Source organism: Dryobates pubescens, chromosome 2, assembly GCF_014839835.1.
Source record: "Dryobates pubescens isolate bDryPub1 chromosome 2, bDryPub1.pri, whole genome shotgun sequence".
In the NCBI taxonomy this organism is placed as follows: domain Eukaryota; kingdom Metazoa; phylum Chordata; class Aves; order Piciformes; family Picidae; genus Dryobates; species Dryobates pubescens.
In genome coordinates, this window is record NC_071613.1 from 10482346 (window position 1) to 10505405 (window position 23060).

General features: G+C 38.5%; 1 protein-coding gene across 1 annotated transcript in view; it reads right to left on the minus strand.

The window, feature by feature from the left end:
* The window catches only part of USH2A (usherin), a 385837-nt gene that overhangs the window by 129675 nt on the left and 233102 nt on the right, over positions 1-23060 (minus strand). The window contains exons 38-40 of the mRNA XM_054170013.1: positions 14797-14947; positions 14482-14624; positions 4295-4923 (exon numbers count right to left, since the gene is read on the minus strand). Coding sequence (XP_054025988.1) covers positions 4295-4923; positions 14482-14624; positions 14797-14947 — 923 coding nt within the window. The remainder of the gene's footprint in view (positions 1-4294; positions 4924-14481; positions 14625-14796; positions 14948-23060) is intronic.

Sequence of the window (23060 nt, forward strand, 5' to 3'; positions counted from 1 at the left end):
GTCATTCAGCCTAGCTACATTCCCGAATGTCGTATCAGTATGAAGTGTGAGATTGAAGCAGCAAAGCAATTGCAACCCTCACAAGAAAAGGAAACAATTTCTTTTATACTTCTGTACATTAGGGTATAGCAAATCTTGTGTAACAGGAATAATGTTCATGGCATTGGCATATACTAAATAAATGGCTTTTGCAGTTGCTGAATACCTTCACTTCACTTTGGCATTTAATCAGCCACAAAAGCAGTTTATTGCGTAGTATACTCCGCTGCCATGAACATTATCAATTCAGCAAATATTAAAAAATATCATGCAGGTGTCACAGAAATGGGTACTCTAAAAATTATCGACAGCTTTACACTTTCTGTTGCACAAGAAGCAAGCTAGCTAAATGTTATGGAGAGATACCAGTCCATTCTGATTAAAATTAAATGTTAAAGGAGCGCATACACATCAGAAGTGTTTATGCCAAGAGTGACCTGCTGAGCTGATATTTTCATCCTTACAGAGTGAAAGCTTTGGTCTATGAAAATAAGCTGTATACACAAGTGAGTACTATCCTGGAGCACTTTGAATTCTTCACATCCTCAAATAATTTCTGTTGATTCCATGACTAAATAAAGGAATGGAAATATGTTTCTTTTTTTTTGTAAATTCTCTCTGTTTTCACTAGAAGTAAATATTTGCAGTCATGGTTTAGGGATTGGTTGCACTGACAGCTGAAAGCCTCTATTGATTTGAAACCGTGGCTTGGTAAAAGAGCCTTTCACTGATCTATCCCACAGTGCCCTTCCAGTACTTTCCACTCTAACCTGGGAAAACAGCTCTTTCTAGGGCAAGAGGTGATTACAACCTCTTTCCCAAAGAGCCAGCTTGGGAGCTTAAGAGCTACCATTGTAGACACTGAATGAGAGCAATGTGCAGCACAAGCAGCTTCCATAAATTTGGTTTCAACACTACATAGGTAGTACATGCCTTGCAGGTATGGCACGCTTGATCTCCCTAGGTGGGAAAGTATGCCTTTCTGAGACTCTCATCAAAGTTTAAAGGCACCAATGTAAAGCAATTTCAAACAGATCCAACCTATTTCCACATAGGAAATCTTTCCAATAGCTGTGTGGCAATCCTCGCACAACACTTCACAGTTGTTCTGCTTGTGCAGCTACCATACTTCTGAGTGGAAGGGACACAAGGAGCTTGCAAAGCAGCTATTCAGATCTACGCTCTATTTTGAAAGAGCAGGAAAAAAACCTGGATGTTTTTAAAACATTTTTTGAGGCCTTGGGCAATCTGGTCCAGTGGAAGGTGTCCCTGCCTGTGGCAGGGGAGATGGAACTAGATGATCTCTAATGTCCTTTCCAATCCAAACCATTCCATAATTCTATGAAAACAGGTGCTACCTTGTTCTTGTATTCTAGTACTGAATACTCACAAAAGCTACAAGACAGCCTCAGTGCCATGGCACATCCTACTGGGTAACCTCAGAGTCTTACTGCTCAGATATGGACTTACCATAAAATTTAAGAGAAGTAAACAACACTACTAATAGGAAACTAATCCGTTTGACAGACCTGCAAGAAGACCAATAAGATGAAATTCAGTTGCTTCCTCTGGTGCTCCCAACTGCAAACAAGCAGAGGGAGAGAAAACCATTGGGTACAGCAAGCCTTGTCCATAATCTTTTCAGTGATGAAGTGCTATGAGCTCTTTGGCAACTACAAATTTATTTCCAATTTTTTAAGAGATAGTAAATAATTATTAAAAAAGAATTATTGATGTTTTTTGTTTGTTTGTTTGTTTTAATAATGCTTTTAATCTCTTGCTGTCCTGGAAAATTAAGAGAAGCTTTCAGATTTTCAAGAAATTTTAGAAACTTAAAATCAGAAGAGAAGCAATGTCTCAGGCATAGCGTATGTTCTGCACAGGAATGGCACCAAGTATTTCCAGCTCTCCCCCAGTTAGGATGATTATCAAGTTAAACAACACTAAGTAAAATAAAATACTAGATAAATTAGAAGAATTAATGTCAGCATGAGCATCCTTGAGAGAAATTAACCTTAATAGGCCAAACAAATGTGTCTCCAGGTATAAAAACAAACCTGAGACTATAAGAACAGTAACAGAAAATGACTGGAACAGGCTATCTGGGGGTGTTGTGGAGTCTCCCTCTCTGGAGATATTCAAAACCCACCTGGATGTGTTCCTGTGTGATCTGGTGTAGGCGATCCTGTTCTGGCAGTGGGGTTGGACTAGATGATCTTTTGAGGTCCCTTCCAGCCCCTAACATTCTGTGATTCTGTGACTACCACTCTTACAGAAGGGCATACAAAGTAGACATTAAAGGGCTTTAAATAGCTTTGTATGTTCATGGTGTTTGAATGTTCATGATTTGAATGTTCAGTGAGGGTGGTGAAATAATGGAATAGGTTGCTCAGAGAGGTCATGGAAGCCCCATTTGTGGAGAATTCAAAGTCAAACTTGATGGGGCCCTGAGCAATCTGATCTAGTTGAAGATGCCCCTGCTAGCTGCAGGGGGTTAGACAATATAACCTTCAAGGGTCCCTTCCAACCCAATGCATTCTATGATTCTATGATAGACTGAGGAAGAAGGGGGGAAGGGGAAGTATTTAAACTCTTCAAGAATTTAAAACAGATTGAAGAAGCACTGTTAGACCAAAATTAAATTAATTTCATAGAGTGAAGACTGTGCTGCCTAATTTGAGGTTTCAAAAGTAATAAATGATCAAACTGGTTTTCAATACTGGTAGATCATATTATCTTGGTGCTGAGCAAAACACAATAAAATCACAACTAAGCACACACCTCTGATGTCAGGAAAAGGCATCCAGTAAAGAAGCACAAGACTCACAGTTTTTAAAAATTAGGATTGGGTACTGAGTGCACTCAGAGAAAGAAAAAATATGAGGAAGACATAAAATTATTATGCCCTTATCACATTACCTGAAGCATTAAATGTTGAATGGTGACTTCTCTATGCTCAGAGTTGAAGCAAAGGTATAAAAGTTTATGCAACAGAATGTGGACATGAGTGTAAGCATGATGTTGAACTAGAGCTACTGTTTACCCAGCATTTCTCTTTCCGAGAAATCCATGAAAAAATGCTTTACTATAAATTGTGGTGGATATTAAGATATATCTACAGAAGCACAGAGGGTAGAGTTCTAGAAGTAGACTCCCCAAACCTTCAATAAACAGTCTAGCAATTCATCATAATTACTAGTGGTCGATTATTATTAATTCTTACTCTAACCAATGTATTCACACTGAACTGATTTGCTATTAACATGGAGGTAACATGCAATTCCTCAGACATTAAAACATAATTTAAAAAACTCAGGATTTTTTTTTTTTGTGGTCTAATGGTGAATAACTCTTTTCATAGCTAAATTTTGTTGTGAACAAAGCAAACAAAAAATATAATTAGCATTATTTTAATGTTTAAATTCATATTCTCAACCTATTTAGACTGCATTGGTAATACCAGGCTGTTTACCTTTCAAAAATACAATGTATACCAAAAATAATAAATTTAACAGATGAACTTCAGTCTTATGCAAATGTCCTTTGTTTTGTGCTCTGGTGAGCAAGCTACTGTACCAATACTTTTGGCATTAGTACAAGACTGAATCCATGGAAGCATGTGTGTATTTACACAAAAGAGGCTTCTAAGCCACAAAAATCCCTCTTGTTTGGTTACACTAATTTCCCTTGAATGAAGTTTGTATGCAAGCCAAAACAATGGTAGTTATCCTGTCCTCTAGAGTTCATTCCCAACAGAATGATGTGAATAATTGAAAACTTCCTACGTAGTCCTGTAAGACTCTTCTTTCATAAATCAGAACCACAATGCTGGGGTTTTTCTTCATTAGCTATTTTTTTTTTTAATCTGATAATTATGCACAAGATTTAATTACATGAAAAATCTTTTTTCTTCTTATGATTTTAATGAAGACTTGAAATTTTGGAGAAAGCAATAGGTCGTATTCTGATCTGATTAGGGAGCTAACAGTAAGCGTTCAATTTTGATATTGAAAACACATCAGATGCGCAAGGAATAAAATAAACTGGATTTCCTTTACACCATGTCACAGGGTGGTGTAAAGGAAAAAAAAATGGAAAGGAATCTAAAGGTTTTCAGCCAAAGGACAACACTAATTATGCAACTACCCCTGCAGCAACAAAATCTCTTGGCTCAGCCAGTAGATGTCTCTCTTAAATACACAATTGCTGGAAGGAAAATTCATAAAAGTCAAAAGGCAATAAGAATAGTTCCTACCTTAACGGAATATGGGCCCAATGCTTCTGCATCAGGTGGCTGAACACCAGCAGGTCTTGATGGTCTAGTGGTAACTTCTGACCATGCACTGCTGTTCATGCCTCCGTGAAGAGTGCTCATCAGGATTCTGTATTCATACTTTTTCCAAGGGCTCAGAGCAGTACTCTGGTCAATGTAGCTCATAGAGTGATTGATGGGAAGAGTCACCACAGTTGATATTTGGTCTGTTCCTTTCACCCTCCTTTCTATTGTAACATTTTCCACCAAGCCATTTGGGTTAGCAGGTGGTTTCCAGCATATGACGACAGAAGTTGGAGTATCAGAATAGAGCTGTGGAGCAGGAATATTCTCAGGTGCATCTGGAAGAGTCTGCATTTCTGGGGTCTCAGGTGAAAGAGAACATCCTTTAGAAGTGCATCCTTCTACCTGAAACACATAGACAGTATAAGGATGCAGGTCTTCTACAGTGCAAGTAGATCTGTTTCCTACCACTGTAGCATGCAGTTGGCCATTTTGGTAAATATTGTAATGAGTGATAATGCCATTTGGTTTTAAAGGATGCTGCCAGGTGATGCTTGCTCTCCTTGCTGTAACATTCAATAGAAGTGGTGGATCTAAAGGTCCAGGTTCTGTAACAGGGGAAAAAAAAACAAAACAAACCATAAAAAACAAAATTACTAATAGTCTGTGATTTGTAGAAGTCAGCAATAGCAAGCAGTACTCATCAAATGAGGCTTAAAATGACAAAAGAAGTTCAAATCTACTAAACAGCCTATTTCTTCAAAAACTGTAGGCCTAGCTATTCAAGTGATGAATATGGCTCTCTTCTCAAAGGCAAGCTACTCTTCAGGCAGACCTTCTCTCCTCTTAACCTTCCTCTCTCCACTGGATCCTTTTCCCTCAAATGTGTCTTATCAATACTGTTAGCACCTGGTGAAAATGCATGGCTAAGTATCAACACAGATCTGCAGTTCTAGCTTTTGTTGATATTTTTCTAGAGCTCCAGCTGCTAATTGAAACCAACGGCACAGGCATAACAAAGCTGCATATTTTACAGCTCAGTAAGCCCCTACTGCATCTCTCATTATATATGCAATATTTTACTTCATTCTGTTTATAATTCTAATCCATTTTTTGCAATTTATCTACTCCCTGTTAATATTATAGGTGATTTTTTACTTCGACTGTGACAGAAGCTGCCGATTTAGCTCTTTCACCTACTGATAAATAAACAATGCACAGATCTGACCTTTAGGTTAACAGGTTTTATGCTTCCTCCACTCAGCACTCTAACTGATTCAATTATCATAAAGGTTCAGGAGCTTCCATGAATACTGAAAAAGACCGACCATATGCCTGCATAGGTGTTGTGGAACAGCAAATACTCTGCAGCCCTCCAGAGAAATTCCTTAATTGTAAATAATTTCACCATGCGACACAATCAAGTCACCTTGAATGCAAAACCCTCAGCCTGTGGAGGCAAAGTGTTATTTAAGCTTTACTGGGCTGCGTTAAATTCTGCAATTTGAAGGGCTGTTAAGTTTTTCAATTGAAATTTCATTTAAAATGCAGGTGCTTTTTATTATATTGAGGCTTTACTGCTCTCTAGGTACAAGCAAGAACATGGTGCAATAACACAAATCTGGCTCAATCACTGATCAGTAACAGCTGTAATTCCAGAACATTTAGCATTCTTATAAACCACATCCTGAAATCTATAAATTGCTACAGCAGATCAAGAAAATACTATATTCCCCCCTATTCTGCCCAAAGCAATTTTGACATTTATGAGATTTTTCTGTGAACATTACATTTTATAGAAATCTTTAAAAAGATATACTTGGATTTAGTGATTGTTTCAAATAGCTTCAGGTTTGGGGATTTTGGGGTGGGGAGGCTAAGTTTCAAATGATAAGGGTTGAAAATTAACAGTTCATTAATGATTGTGGGTGTGCTAAGGCTCCAGGACACACGACAGAGCATATGCTGAATTCCATGGTAGCCAACAATATCACCTTTTTATTGCTAGTGAAGCAGTATGCAGTCTAAAACACCCTCCCACCCCCCATTATTTCTATAGGAAGAATAATTTACTTCTTGAGAAGTTAAATAATTCCTAAGAGAGTGAAAAGAAAGAGATAGAGGGAAACAAAGGGAAGCACAGAAAAGAAATAAATTTAGCATGAGTGGCTTTTTCTATATTTTAGAATAACAGCTGAAAGCAGCCAGAAGTCCCAGTTCCCCTCTTACATACAGAAAGAGGTAAATCTGGATTATTCCACTGATGTCTGTGGAAATGGTGATATAAAATTGAGATAGTGAGATTTTAACTCTTTTTTTCTTTCTTTTTTTTTTTTAAATTTGAAAAAGTAACTGTTTTTTCTTTCATTATATGATGCATTACACAAAGCAACTCCATAAAACTCATCCATATCATATTTTCTGTTCTACTCACAGTGATAATAAGGATGGAGTTCTATATTTAATGGTTGTGCACTCTAGGATTAATTTAGATCTCTGAATTTACCAGTATAAAAGATGCAATTCAATTATATTTGCATGTACTCCTAAGTACAATCAATTAGGTCATCAGCTGGAACAAAATTTGGTCCATTATTTTGATTTCACCAAAAGAAGGAGAGGTGAAGGCATAGAACTGAATTAGATGTTTATTCTGTAAACTGAAAATTTTGCTGGGATGAAGAGGAAAATTTGCTTTTGAATTAAAGGTTTGGAAAGTAAGTTACTGCAAATTCTAGTCTAATGTGAGAGGGGAGTTGAAAGGTATAATATTTACCACTGAGCTACAAGCTTGCATTTTATCTAATTACACCTCATAAATAAGCTATCCTACTGTGAGCTTCTGCAGGAGGAAAAAAACCCACACACACACAAAGGCAAAATGCAACAATCAAGCAGTTTCTTGTGGGGAAACGGATCAGCCTTTTTATTCCTATTGAATAAGTTGCTGGCATTACAGGTGAAACATTCATGGTAATTAGTTGAACTGGTGCTTCAACCCCACCCCCCACCCCCCCCCCCCCCCCCCCCCCCCCCCCCCCCCCAGGTTTAGACATATTCCTTAAGGACAATCTGTAATGTATGGGAGGAGCTGTCAAACTTAAACTTTGGGTCCCCCTAGTCCCTCCCCTCCCCTCAAGGAAGCATATTTTGGTAGCTAGCACACCTACCCACACATTCCCTACTGCCCTTTTAAAAGAGAGATTTTTAAGACTCTCTGAGTTGAAACAAGACGTTTGAGAGATGCTTAATTGGCCCCACTGGATGTTAAAGCATTAAATCCTGGTCCCCAACACTCATTCAGTGTAGCTTCTTTCTAAATGGCAAGCAGAATCATCTAATTCTATATACAAATCAACTAGCACAATACTGCTTGGTTGAAAGGGTCACCACAATTATGTAAAACATGAGTATTAACTATAATTGGGATAGTTTGCTAATACAATAAAAAGCTCTGAACATGAGAAAAGTTATGCTCACAGCAGTAGCTATCACTTTCTAAAGTAAGAATTCATGGATGAAATGACATGAAAAAGATGGTTATAAAATTTTAATGGAATGATAAAAGGCAAAAGTCAGCCTCTCAGCTGAATTCTTAAAATCCCTATATATCACAATCAGCTCCTTAACTGTAAAATCAATGTGGAGTATAACATGTTGTCAATGTGGTTGTCACTGGAGGGAAGACTGCAAAGTATGACAGCTACACAGCTCAGCCTGACAATGATGAAAATAAAATCATAAAGCTTTTTACATGGATGTAATTGTTTATAGAAGTAACTGCTGAAGATGGGAATGGTGGGCATCTTTTTCTCTACGATTCTTAGTTCATATTTCAAACCATTTCATTACAGTGTTAATACTAGAAGGTAGTTTCATTTTGGCAAATGAAATTATCTTTTATGGCAGGCTATTTTGCTCATCTGCTTCAAAAGTTCAGACTCTACTTAAAATGAAGGCACATAATTGTCTCTAGTCTTCTAAAATTCCTTGACTGTAGTCACACATTTGTTTACTTATTGTATGGACTGGGTGAGAAAGGAGCTATACTCTCATGGATATATTTTCGGGGAATCTATACTTTCATTAATATACTGAGACATGTACCTGGACTACTGCCCTTTAAAGTTAATGAGAAATACTTGATTTGCTGGGAAACTCTCTCACTAAGCAGAACAGAAATTCTGTGCCTTTTGTTCTTGAATCATTTACTCTTTTCCGAAACATATATATCAACAAAATTCATTATCTTTTGTATACTACCAACCATATCAAACAGAAAATCCAAATTTTGTAGCTCTTGGCACAAAAAATCACAGGAATCTGCTATCGCACACAATCACAGAACTGAAAAGGTGTTAAGCTGTTCATGCAATGTCATGCAGTCCATGTGAGCCCCTTCAAATATGCATCAAGAGCCATCTTCAGAATACTTAGACTTTTTGTACTCTACTGTTCCAAATGCACTTTGGGTCCAGAACCTTAGCCTACCAGGCTTGAGAGATGGGCCACTCCTAACCAGATAAAGTTCAACAAATTCAAGTGCAAGGTCATGCGCCTGGTTTGGAACAATCCCAAGTACAAATACAGGGTGGACAGAAAATGGATAGAGAGTAGTCCTGAGGACAAGGACTTGTGCGTGCTGGTTGATGAGAAGCTCAACGTGAGCCAGCAATGTGCACTTGCAGCCTAGAAAGCTAACTGTATCCTGGGCTTCATAAAAAGAAACACGGCCACCAGGCCCAAGAAGCTGATTCTTTCCTTCTATTCTGCTCTCGTAAGACCCCACCTGGCATACTGCATCCAGCTCTGGTGCCTCCAACACAAGAAGGATAAGGGACTGTTAGAGTGGGTCCAGAGGAGGGGCACAAAGATGGTCAAAGGATGAGAGCACTTCTCCTATGAGAATAGCCCAGGAGAGTTGGGGTTGTTCAACCTGAAGAGAAGGCTCTGGGAAGACCTTAATAGCAGCTGTCCAGTATTTGAAGGGGCCCTACATATTTGCTGGAGAGAGATATTTACAAAGGCATCTAGTAATAGCATGAAGGGTAATGGATTCAGACTGGAAGAAACTAGATTTAGATTAGACATTAGGAAAAAATTCTTCATCATGAGGGTGGTGAGGCCCTGGAACAGGTTGCCCAGAAAAGTTGTGGACACTCCAACCCTGCCAGGCTCCAGCCTTCCAAAGCCAGGTTGGATCAGGCCTTTATCACTGGTGAGCACATTCAAATCAACTAACTACAGATTAGTTTATATACCTAAATTATACAGACCTAATTTATGTAGCTAGAGTAGAGACTCATCTTTTCAGACAACTAATAGAATCAACAAAGCAAGCAAGCATTTCTAAAAGCTGAGAACTGCATCATCTACCCTCTTGTCTTAGTTTCAATTTTAGAGTGGACAGAAAGATATTTTAGCACTTCCCAAAGGAGTAAAATAAAAATGCTTGTCACAGAATTGGAAATTTAAATGGAAATACCATTTACAGATATTTACACTATTTGCACAAATGCGAAGCATCCAAATTCACATTTCAGCTTACAACAACCTCATTAGCCAAAAACCTTCCAACAAAGCAGACTTCAGTGCCCCCCCCAGGCCTCCAACCATTCCTCCTTACCCCTCTCAAGCTAAGCCAAATGGCACAGCTAGAAAACCAGCTTTGCCAAGGCCAAGCCAGGCTGCAAGCCTCCCCCACATTGCTGTATGAGATAAGGGCTTCATACTGGGAAGGCAGAGAGACAGGCAGAAATGGGTGAATTGATTCTGCAACCCATTTATGTAGCAGATGCAGGGCTTATGGGGTAAATTAACAAAAGATTACAATTTCCTGCACCCATCTAGTCCCTTGGAGGACTTTTCAACTCTATGGTTAAGATATCCAGTCTTAAACCCATAACACCTCTTTTGCATTTCGTCTCTTGTTTACACAAGGAAGCTTCAAGAGAGCAGGACTTCTCACTCTGAAATAAAAAGCTTTGAGGAGTGCACCATAGCATTCTATGATAGGAATAACACATCCCTGTTTTGTCAAGAAATAGCTCAGCTAATACATTGAAGAAGCTCTTCTATTGTTATTGCCTTTCTTTTTTCCCTTCAACAGCTTCCATATGTAATCATCACAGGTGACTCCTGTGTGCTTTTGGCATTACTTATTGTGAATAAACACCGAACTGGCTTACAATTGCATACATAAAAGAGAAGGGCTTGCAGTTACTTGCATAAGAGGTGAAAACCAAAAAATTGGACTGCCTGACAGGCAACTCACAAAAAATTGTCTCTCAACTTGTGCAAGCCAGGCACCTAAAAAAGGCCTTCAATAAAGGATTTCTACACTGGAATTGTACATTGACTCATGGGACTGAAATGCAGTCAATGTAGAGAACATGCTGGTGACAAATGTCCCACTGTACCTAATTCATTGGACTGCAGTTTTTGCAACAGTCAAAAGAAAAGAAAGGAACAGGCAGCTTTTCTCTGAAGTAGCAATTTTGCTACCTTAAAACCTGTCCAAATCAAGATGGATTTTCTCAAGCACTAGAAAAAGCCTTTCTCATCTGGGATCTATCCCTCTGATCAAAGATTACACTGTGTGGCTACCAGGAAAAATCATTTTGTGAAATATAAAGCTATGCCATAAGAATGCAGAAGCTGCCATTGGGCCAGATTCAGGTAGCTACAACCAACTCCTTCACAGCTTCCTTCTCCTGATATAACAAAATGGAAAACTTAATTGATCTCTTCTTTTTTATACCTATAAATTTTTGGTTTATTTCTGAGTGCAACACATAAAGTTCCTCTCTAAGTTCAATGGCACACACTGACCTCTCAGATCAGGAGTGATTACACTGATTGCAAGACAGTTATCTTAAATTTACATTAAAGTTACTGAAAGCAAGATCTAAACCAGAAACTTCAATTGTTTCTATTTGTCTGGCAGAAAATAGCCTGATGCTGTACTCACTAAGATCACTGGAGTAAAGCTTTTACTAACACATTTAGCAGGTTTAAAATTTTCATAGTATATAGCATTATTGTTTGCATGGGCAAAATAGACATTAGCAGATGCGTGGACTCCATTATTAGGGCCACACTCATGTAAATAGAAGTGTTTGGAAATTATTTATAGCATTTTATCTTGCATTAAACAATACACTAAACCTCCTAATCATCAGATAGAACAGATTTTATGACAGCAGTTTTTAATTTTTCCTTAATCATTCCTATTATTCTCCTAGTTTACTAAATATTTATCATAAATAAAACATAATATGCAGTTATATGGTGAAATCGTCAGCTTGTGTTATTAGAACCCTGTGGACTTTAAAAGTAGGTGTGTTGATTTACATCTATTGCTATCAGGTATACGTGCACATACACACACCCACATATTTTATTCCTACAGATATTTTATGTTTTGGTGAAACAGAAAAAGGCATATATTCATGGCATAAAATTCAAGAACATGTGTATACACATGTATTTCAACAGAAATAGGAAGTTTCCACTGTCACATTGTACTTTAAATAGCCAAAGTCTCTTGGATAGCAGGGTCAAGAATTAAGTGTACTTCCACAACAAGCTGTCAGTGTAAGCAGTTTTATAAGAAGCATATTGAAACTTTGACAGAAATACTGCTTATACGCAATGACAATCATTCAGTCTTAAGCAATTGAGTTGAATATCCTTTCACAGATGGCAACCTTCCACAATGACACCAAAATCCTTGTCACCACTGAAAGTTGGGAGTTTTTTTGCAAATTACAAGGGTTCATGGATACTGTGGACTTCTATTCTATAGTAGCATCAATGCAAGTGGAAGAAGGCATTTTAAGAAAAATAACTTTTCTCTTGGAAACATGAAGTTTATAAATGTACGACCAGAGCTGATTTTGAGCTATGGTACAAGAGGCAGAAACGTAGCTTAAAAGGTGAGTTGTTTGTTAATCTCAAAATATTTTAATTGCATTAAACACTATCAGAGGCATTATATTTTTCTTCTCTTGTTCTTAAGTTTCCTTTGGCAACATCTTGCATCCATGTTAACTTGAGGCCTTTTTGCATCCAGGTTTCACAAAGGGTAGCATGTCATAGGGCACAAAGACCGTACAAATTATGCAGTTCAAGACTAGATAGGAATGCACATCCTATACAGGCCCTCTGTCTTATCCATAATTCCCAAACAGAGAATTTTACAATTCTACCCTTATTGCTTTGCACAAAAACTAATATTTATGTATTCTAACAAGTGATGCCTTTTTGATGCACTTCTGTGCTCCTCCTCCTCTCTAAAAAGAAAGAACACTTTGTGAACTATCTGGCCAGAGTTAAGTAATTGTTGTTGGTTAAGGGTTAACTGTTGTACCACAGAGTGGAACTCCTCCCGGGGGGGGTGGAAAGACCATCCCAAGTGAGAGGCACCCGATGATGGCAATGTGTTTTTCCCTTCCTTTTCCTGCCTATTCTCTATTTAAGAGGCTCCTGCTTTCACTTTTGCTGCGTGGGAGGCAGACTCTGCTGGTGGGGAGCTGTTTTGCTGCATAGTAGGGCCTAGTCTGTTAGCCATTCTGGTTTTGTATATGTATTCCTTATCTCTTTGTTTACTTTTGTAAATATTACTGTTATTAACTTCCAATTCTGTGCAAATGTTTTTATGTACTCCTTTGGGGTAAAAATCTACATTCTGCCCAGAGCTGTAGCTCAAACCAGGACAGCAATCATTGCCATTTCAATGACATACTGGTTGTATTTACATGGTGAATGCAGACAAGTTTAACAATATTGTATCCACTTTTGGTAGCAAACAATTACTGATAAGGAATTGAATCTCAGCAAAGATTTTCCCAGGTAATCTCTGGCATGCAATGACCAAGTTCAGAACTTACTTTTACTAGGTAATTTCTTGTAGGTAATGTGTTCATAGAATCATTTATACCTCTGGAGATTAAATCAATTTATTAGATAAATTTCTGTTATGAATAATTTGCTCAGCTTCAAAGAAAAATGTTTTACAACTATGGGAACACATGTTTTCTTCTGAGTGTTTTCTCAAGATGGAAAACTATCTATATAGAGAAGATACTAAAATGAAACTGGGTCACCTGCACTGAATATTTGCTACAGCAATTGCATAAGAGCAGCATGTTAGCATTTACAGTCTGAAATGCAGGTCTCATCAGTGTGAACTAGAGTAAGATCACAAAGTACTTGAATGTAAAAGCAGAGAAAGCAACACAGTAATAAAACTGGTAATGAACCCCCCCCCACACAACATGTGCTGCCTTTTCCTGCTCAGAACGACTTTCATATTAAAGAAAGTATGACAGGAAAAATATATTCAGAAAATACATAATTTCTCTTAAATTTGGTACAATGACATCATCCATGATTGATTGACAAAAAACCAAATAAACCAACAAATAATATGTCCTGATACATTGTAACAGAAAACTGACAGCTCAGTTCCTTTTAAAAAGCTGGAAATTATGTATTTTGCATATGTATTACGTACAACAAACTCAAGTTTTTTCTTATGTTTCTGCTTCCATAATTTAAAAGGTTCAAAATCCTACCATGTCAACTAAATGGCTTTACCTATATGCTGCTTGAATCAAACTACATGGAGTGAGTCTGCAGAATGTAGAACTATTAATGAGGAAAATGACGGGTTAGGCAATGACAAACTCATTTTCAAACCAATAGATCACCACTTTGAATTAACAAAGATCACTGGGAATGACAAGTTCTGTACAGCTTAGCTATTCTTAAGCCAGAGATAAGAAAACTGTCATATACTATTAACTTCAACTTATTTTCTCTGCTATGACGGAAATCAGAATCGAGTCTGAATATAAAGGAATGCCACTTACAAAGCTGTACTTAAGAGTATGTCTTAAACTAACCATAGAAGAACATATTTATGGAGGGATATGATATAAAGAATTATACTACTTCCAAAAGCTAGTATTTTTTATGAAAATCTAAGACAACAAATACAGGATCCTTTAGAAAGTATTATTATTGCAAGTTAATGTTCAAGAAATACATTATTGCTTTTTTGACCAAAAAAGCTAAGTATCCAAAAGAAATTCTGTGCAATGGCAGTTGAACTGTTATTTATATTTTCTGCTAAAGGAGTTAAGTAAGATCAGACTGCTTACTGTCCTCTGCTGTAGTCATTGAAGACCAGTTGCTATAAGCACTGCCATAACCATTGGAGGCAACCACTCTTATCTTGTACTCAGTGTACGGCTGAAGATCTCCAACCCTGTGTTGTAAGGAAGCAGTAGGGCTGGAAAGCAAACTGCAAAGAAAAGCAGAATCAGTTACATCATCAAACATCCCAGCACCTAGAGAAAGACTAAAGCACTACATGTACTGTAACAAAACCAGCCACTCCAAAGGTGAGCCATATTCAAGATACTGGGATTATTCTTGCTCAGCAGTTGATGGTGGCCTTCCTATGTTCTGCGTACTCGAAAATGTCACCAGCAGAATGCCTCTGCCACATCTGGAGTTGGTAGCTGGGCTCGCCTGGGGCATTGTTGCGAACTGGTGTAGACCAGACAACCTGAAGACTGGTCGGAGTGGCAGATGAAAGCCTTGGAGGCATCAGGCCATCTGGAGCTGTCGAAAAACATGGATGAATTAGAGCAGAGAAAACCACAGAGAACATATGCCGGGTGGAAACAAAATGCTCCATATACTGGAAAAACTGTTCCTCAGGATCAACAGCAATGTTAACATGGTCCATTTAGTTTAACATTTTCACTACTGAACAATGTTATTTCTTCATTTTCTTCTTTCCAATACAGTTACATGAACATCATTTTGCTACAAGCAAACCTCCAGACACCAAAAGTAATTCAGAAGCAACATATTTGCCACCACCTGTTCAAATATTATCTACTTCTCCTTGTGCCCAGCTCTGCCACCACACAAAGTTAAAGAAATGCTCACCAGAATGTTACCCAAGAAGAGTAAAATAGATCAGACTTTTTCTCACTCAAATACCTTCTCACTCTTCTAAATTAATAATAATTTAAAAAGAAAACAGCAGATAATTTAAGGGGGGGGGGGGGGAAGGTCTTTCTGTAGAAATTGAAATAGATTCACTGAAGTTTCAGTCTCTAGCCTCTGTTTTGATAAGGAAATTAATTTTTATGAAGTCCAGGAACTGCAGATCAAAATGTGTCAGTAATGATATCACCAATGACCTTTAACTGCTGCAAATTTCACTGCATGCAGTAAAAAGAACTATGCCAGTTTGCACCCCTCAGTTTATGGCTTTGTTTTTTCAAGAAGACAACAATCTGTTGAAGAAACTTCCTGTGTATAAACACATCTGGAAGTTTTATATATAGCATATATCCATAGCCATAGCTCTGAATTTCTGTTCCAGAGATTTTAAATACTGTTAAGTTACTGCCTTTATAGTAGCGGTGTAGTTCTAAGCCTCAAGGCCCTAGTTGTAAGATTAGCAAACAGTATTTTTACTGTAAGTTTTATGATTTTCATTTACCACCTGTACATGAGGTGATTACTAAGAGGAAAGAAACAGGCTCTGTGAAACACTGAATCATTGTCTGCTTGGAACAGATGAAAAGATTGCATTGGCTCTGAAAAAAAAAAAGTCATCAGACTGACACAATAGTTTTTATTTATGCTGACACATGCATACAGAGATATGTGAACTAGCATCTGAGAGCTTTACTCCCATTATAATTATACATACTAATGACCAGGGAACTTCTAAATTGTTCAGATCCAGCTCCACACTGTAATATGTAGAAAGGAACAAGACATGTCATGGTGCAATCTAGAGACTCGTTCCCTCTCCCTTAAGTTCAAGGTCTGCCAGGTCTCACGAGAAATTTATTTACTAAAAGGTGGCTGCTGAGTCACCTGAGTTACTACCAGGTATTTTGCTTCTGAGAATTGAACCCTAGTCCTGTAAGCCTCCTTCATTTTTCAGGACAAGGTGAAGTAGAATAGGATCTCCACCTCCCTCACTCCCTTCCTCACCTCTCTGTTACTCTTAAAAAAAGGCCCCCAAAAAATGTTTGGGCTTGAGCCAGCCTGGTTGCCATTGAATGGTCCCTCCTGCCACTCTTTATCTAGACCTAAGCAATAAGGCTCCAGTAGATCCCAAGTAAATTTAAAATCTTCCTGTTTCTGAATCTAGGAGATATCAAAAACTAAGGTAATTCATGGCTTTCAAATCCCTTGCCAATACCTTCAAAGCCAATGAAGAGCTTGTCAGCACCTTAACTCAGAAGGAGGATGACTGATTCAACTTGAACAACCCCAAACATCCCTCTGTCTGAGTCATCAAAATGAAACATTTGCACACTAAATGCCTCTGTGTGTGAATTAAATTTCACTCTAAGAGGAAAATGGAGAACATGTATTTATCTCACTTAACAGTGTTCTACTTAGCAGCAACATAACAAATGTTGGAGTCAAGTTGTGTGATAAGGTGGTTTAAGTCTTATGAAGTACAGTACTCAGACAATCACGGATTACTTTGGCATCCTGTTATAAAATGATTCCTAAAGTTGTTAGCAGGCAAACTCAGGCAGCATGAGAAAGATGGTGCAATTAATGTGAAAACTTTTATTAAAGGGTTTTAAAGCATTTAGATGAGATGATACTAACAGAAAGGTTCAATATTTCTTCAAAGCAGGGTATTACCACATTTAAAACTGAATTGTCAGTAGCTTAAAATGTGCTAGTTGTTTAAGTGCACACAGAAATTCTACTGTGGCAGTTTAGGCTGGGTGCCTTCTGTTACTGCCACATAAGTTATGTCTCCGGTGTCCTGAGGGTCCAGCCCAGTGAGGTGGACACAGGAAACAGTGTATTTCTTACCTATAAATCTTGTGCCCTATAAATTAATCTGCAAAGTCATTCTCTGCCTCTTTCTTCCCTCTCTGCTCCCACGGGAGATGCTCCCTATTGGGTAATGGTGGGGGAGTATCTCAAGGCTTCTTATGCCTGTCTGGGCCTAATGCCAGGAGGAGAAGATGGGGGAGAAGCGGGGGAGGCAGTCTCAGACCTGGCCAGCCTGAGACTAGCTTATCAGTGGCAGGGGGTAGAAAGAGCCCTGGGGTTTTGGGTATACCCTCAGGTGGGGAGAAGGGGAATGTTGGGAGCCTTTGGGTGTTCTGTGAGGGACTCTGTATGCTTTGGGATTCTTTGCCACTATGCTTTGTAGTTTCTGTAAAACACTAATTGCTTTTCCAGTTAAACTTTCCATCACTCTGCAATCCATTTGTGTGAGTGTCATTCTTTTGTCCATCTTGGGGCAATAGAGGATCTGTCTGGCCTCAAACCAGGACATCTACACAGCAAGAAAACCTACATTTAAAAATGAGTATAATTAGCTGAGCTGTAATTTGGCCAGGAAGCCAAGGTTCACATTGTTACTGAGGAGACAACTCACTGCAGAAACTAAAGTAATAAATTTATTTCCAGTTCTGTTAGGACACTCCACCTTTGTCTTTCATTTCTCAGTCTGTTAAATGCAGATAATAACACTTATCCTTCTTTGTAAAGCTCTCTGAGATCTACAAAGTAAAAGCTCTGATTAAGCTTTATCTATGTATAGTGGTGGTTATTATAGCAATACAGGAATGTTCAGAAAAGCCCAAAGATGTAGCTGTCTAAATGTCAATAATGATTCACAGTGCAGATGTTATTTTAATGGTGTAAGTAATCTCAGCTAAATGTTCAAATCTCTTCTACTGACAAAAGCACAACATAGGAAAGAGTAGGAAATTTGGACAAATCTCTTCTGTGAAAGTTGACTGCCCTATAGAAAAAGCCAGGTCCACTACTTTCAAACCAGCATGTTAGAATATACAGCAAATTTATTGAGTCTGAAAGACTTCCTGTATCTCACAGAGAATGGCCTCAGCTATGCACTAGCTAGTGTCCTCAGCTGTGTGCTTCTGAAGGAATGGGGCAAGGGGCAGGAAGGTAAAACAAATAAATTGTCAATACTCTGCTGAGTCATAATGAGAAAGGAACTCTATTAAACTAATCATGCTTTGATCATTAAAACTACAGAGCACTTCCCCCACCAAAAAGGTAATGCTATATTGCACGCAAAACATCCTCTGACTGTTTCAAACACTCATCACCAAGGTCTTCAGTGTAACATTTCCCTCAGCTTAACCCTTTTTATCCAATCCATATTCCCAAGAGACTCCTTACTACCCAAGTAATAAGTGGCAACCAGCAATAATTCTACTGCGAATTTCTCAGCAGAAGAGCCATTTATCTATCAGCTTGATATATCGTCTTTAAGATGCAATGTTGCTCAAAAAGCTCCCCTCAAGCTTTAATATGACCCTCAGGGGGCAACCACTCCACTTGCAACCTACTGAATCAACATCTAGCCCAGTAAATCCTCACTTAGCTGGGGAGAAAGTCATGCTTTGTATATGAAGAAACTACAAAGGCAGAATAAAATATTTAATCAGATGTCAATTCTAATCAAAGAATTAACAAACAGCCCTGCAAAATCATAAAACCTGAGAACTCTTATAGGCTGACAATGATATATTGTATTCCAGATACTCAGGTACACACAGATGAGTCAAGAAAGATTTGGTCTGTGCTCAGCCACCAATGTGCTAAGCAGTCTTTGAAAAGTGTTTTCACTTGCCTCAGTTTCCTTACCTTAAACATATCACAGAATCACAGGGTTGGAAGGGACCTCAAGGATCATCCAGTTCCGACCCCCCTGCCATGGGCAGGGACACCTTCCACTAGATCAGGTTGCCCAGAGCCACATCCAGCCTGGCCTTAAAAACATCCAGGGATGGGGCTTCTACCACCTCCTCAGGCAACCTGTTCCAGTGTCTCACCATGGGGAAGAACTTCTTTCTACCATCTAAATCTACCCTCCTCTAGCTTGGATCCATTCCCCCTACTCCTATCATTACCCAATACCCTAAAAAGTCCCTCACCAGCTCCCTTATAGGCCCCCTTCAGATATTGGAAGGCCACAGTAAGGTCTCCTTGGAGCCTTCTCTTCTCCAAACTGAACCACCCCAACTCTCTCACCCTGTGCTCATAGGAGAGGAGCTCCATATACAATCACAGTCAGTTTTGTAAGGATTTGTTTGTTTTAGGACAGCAAGCCACTTTTGCATATACAAAATTTTTAGCATGGATGATGCAATTGTATCTTACAAAAATGTTTTCCATACATACATACAAAAACTAACTGCAGGCATTTATCTAGAGAGAATGAAAATAAGCTGTCCAGGGTCATGCCTCAACAGTGAAGAAAAGTTTCAGTCAGACTGCCTTTAGATGAATGTCTTACTCCAACATGTTTACTCTCACTCTTTTCCAGGTTCAATTCACAAACTCCATTTCTTTACCTGATTGTGGTGGCTGTTTAGATCCTCCTGATTTTCTATTTTAGGTGCTCATACTGAGGTAATCTCATTATGGCACTTTTTATGGCAATATGTTCTGCACATTGACACTTGTTTCTTCTGATTTTCCCAGGTATGCCTGTTATCTAGTTGTTCGCTCAGTCCAAATAATTTCAGTCATTGCACTCTCTGCAATTCTCAACATGGGCATGTGGTTTTTGTTTAATTTAACCTCAAAGGCCACGATAGACTGTATGTCATCACTAGAAGGGCATGCTACTTATAAACCTTTATCTAGTCACAAAGCAGAGGATTGCATTTTTGTTGCTTGTCTTGCAGGGTTCTTTGAAGTTTAGTCTGGTTTTGTTGTTGACTCTCTTTTCAAAGCTGTCTTTCCTACTCAGTGTATAGCAACTATACACAGTTGCTCTTGATTTTTCATTTAATACATGTATTTAACCATGTTGTTTTCCACCTACTCAATGCCCAAACTGTACATAGAGTTTTCTTGGATTTTCTGCCTAATTTTATTATTTCACTGATACTAATTTTCTGTTACAGATAATCTCCATCTAATGACACACATACCAGGGCAATGCACCCCTTGTTCCACACACTTCGGAATATACAATGTGAAAAGTTCATCGTGGCCTTCTTGCCCTTCTGTGCTATCAGAACCAGCAAGTAAAGAGATAAAAGAGTAGCAAAAAAGTCTCCAAAAACTTCCCAGTCAATCCAAACCTGTTTACACCTCATGTTAGTGGAATTTTCTTTTCAGAAACACAAACACAAACAGGGTAACAAAATATGTTGTTCTCTCTTCATAGTCTACCCTGGGTTATACATCTGATCTCTGCTATAGTGGTAATTTCACTTGAAAAGGAGTGGCTTTGTAAATCTTTTCACTTTTAGCATTATCTTTTAATGCTACTTGCAAGGCACAATGTCACTTGGAAAAAAAAGAAAGTAAGAAGTTCAAAACATCTAAAATTTATCTGGATTGAGTGTGTAAGTTTGAAATGCAAATTTTCCTCTACTTGCACTACTCAAGCTGTACAGCACAATTTTAGTAGGGCCCTAAAAATCAACATAGGCTTCCACACCTGAAGATAATTGTCTTTTAAAAATCCTAGAGTAAGCTTAGAAAGCTTACCCATTTCTCATTAATACTGCTTTAGCAAAAACCAAAATCAAAATTCCTCCTTTTATTGATCTTCTCCTCATGTACAGTCTTAGCATCTACAATCCAGATACAGGTCTCAAGTAAAAATATGTGTAAGATATGCCCCTTTCCCAAGTGCTATATTTTACTAGGGTCAACACTATAAAAATGTCTTACAGACTTGTCACTCTTACCTCTATGTAAGAACTAACCTGCCTTCCTTCCTCGTGCTAGATAGGAGTTTATCCATGTTACTCATCAAGAACTTTGTTAAACTCTAAAAGCTACAAAAGTATGCCAATAAGCAATTAGCTGAATGATTAATGATTTTAATACCTGTAATAAAGACAGTGGATGGAATTTATAACTGCCCAGTAAAACTAATTATTCATCAGACTGTTTAAAAGGATGACTAGCCAATAACTGTCATATCACAAAATTAATTATTTGTAAAATACTGTGAGGAAGAAACATAAGGATTGGTATTGCAAAATCAGGTAGAAGCCACAATTAAACAAACAGCTCCTGTGGGTTAATTGTGACTGGTTGCTGGAAAATGAAATATCTCTGTGAGGCACCTTTGAGAAACTATCAGATCTATGACTTTTTACTTAGGGGAACCAATGTGGGAAGATTAGGGGGAATAGAATCCTGTTTATCTTCATGCAGTGGCTTCAGCTTCCTGCATGAAGCAGCATTGAAGATTAATTTCAGGACTTTTATTTTTGAAAGGGAAAAGGTGAAAAAAAATTGACACAATCTTAAAAATCTTGCAGCTTCCCTTACAACTGGACAGGCAGCGAGGGGACTGAGCTATGACCAGAGGCTTCCATGCTGATGGAAACATCTCTCATGACAGTCTAAGTAGACTGCTAGCAAGGAGACATTTAGCTACATTGAAATTTCTTTCTTAATGCTGATGGTACAGTTTTGAAGATCTGCAGGATGGCTTTTATGCTTTTTTACTTCTGTCCTGGTTTGAGACAGGGTGGCTTTAAAAAACCACAGAGCTGAGACCTCCAGGAAGTCCAGAGTGTCCAGAAAGTCCAGCCCCATGGGTGGACACAGGAAATTATGGTATTTCATTCTCATAATGTCCTGCATTTCCAATATAAAACTGGCAGCATAAGCTGCCTCCGGGCTTCTCTTTCACTTCTCGTTTCCCCTTTTTCCCTCCCTCTCTCGTTCCCGATGCTGATCACTTACCTTTGCAGGGAAGTGAGGCTGTGCTCAGCCTTGGCAGGGGCCTGAAGCTGGCAAGTAAAATTTCTCCTGCGTCACATAGGGTTCAGTAATGCGGGGGAGGGGAGGGAGGTGCAGAGAGGCATAATCTGGGGGGGGTGGTGGTGCATTGAGGCCTGGTTAGTGGAGGCTGGGAAAATTTTGGCTGAATGGGCTTCTGTATTAAGCCCAGACTATGGCTTTTGTGTATTTCATATGCTTGGCACTGTAGCCCTGCAGCATTGTAGTTTATGAATATCACTTCCAAATATATTCTGTATTCCTATCCAACCCTGTGTGGAGTCTTCTTTAACTACTTTGAGAGTAGTTTCAGTTTATCTTCCTCCCCTGCTTAAATGAAGACAACTTCATGTTTGAAACTAAACTGTTCTTAGATGGCTCTGGAAATAAGGACTCCCTGAAAGCAACAACAACAACAACAACAACAACAAAAGAGGCAAATTATCACAGTATCACCAAGGTTGGAAGAGACCTCGAGGATCATCGAGTCCAACCTGTCACCACAGATGTCATGACTAGACCATGGCACCAAGTGTGGAGTACCTAAAAAAATGGTGCGAAAACCCACCATTTCTGTTGGAATTCAAGCTTGAGAGTAACCATAGAGAACAGATCTTGAATGTCACACAGACTCAAAGAATGTTAGGGGTTGGAAGGGACCTGGAAAAATCAACTAGTCCAACCTCCCTGCCAGAGCAGGATCACCTAGACTAGGTGACACAGGAATGCAGGTATCTGACAGGGTCAACTGACTATCTTTTGGCCATGAAATAACTGTGGTAGTATAATATTCCCACAACTCATGTTCACACACTGTTTCTTGCGAGGAGATTGTAGGATTTCTGAAAGCTTTTGTGTATTCTAACTTATCTGATCTTCTGAAAGATATCATTATGGAATATATGTATATAACATAGGAGAAAAGCAACTACTTCTTGGATAT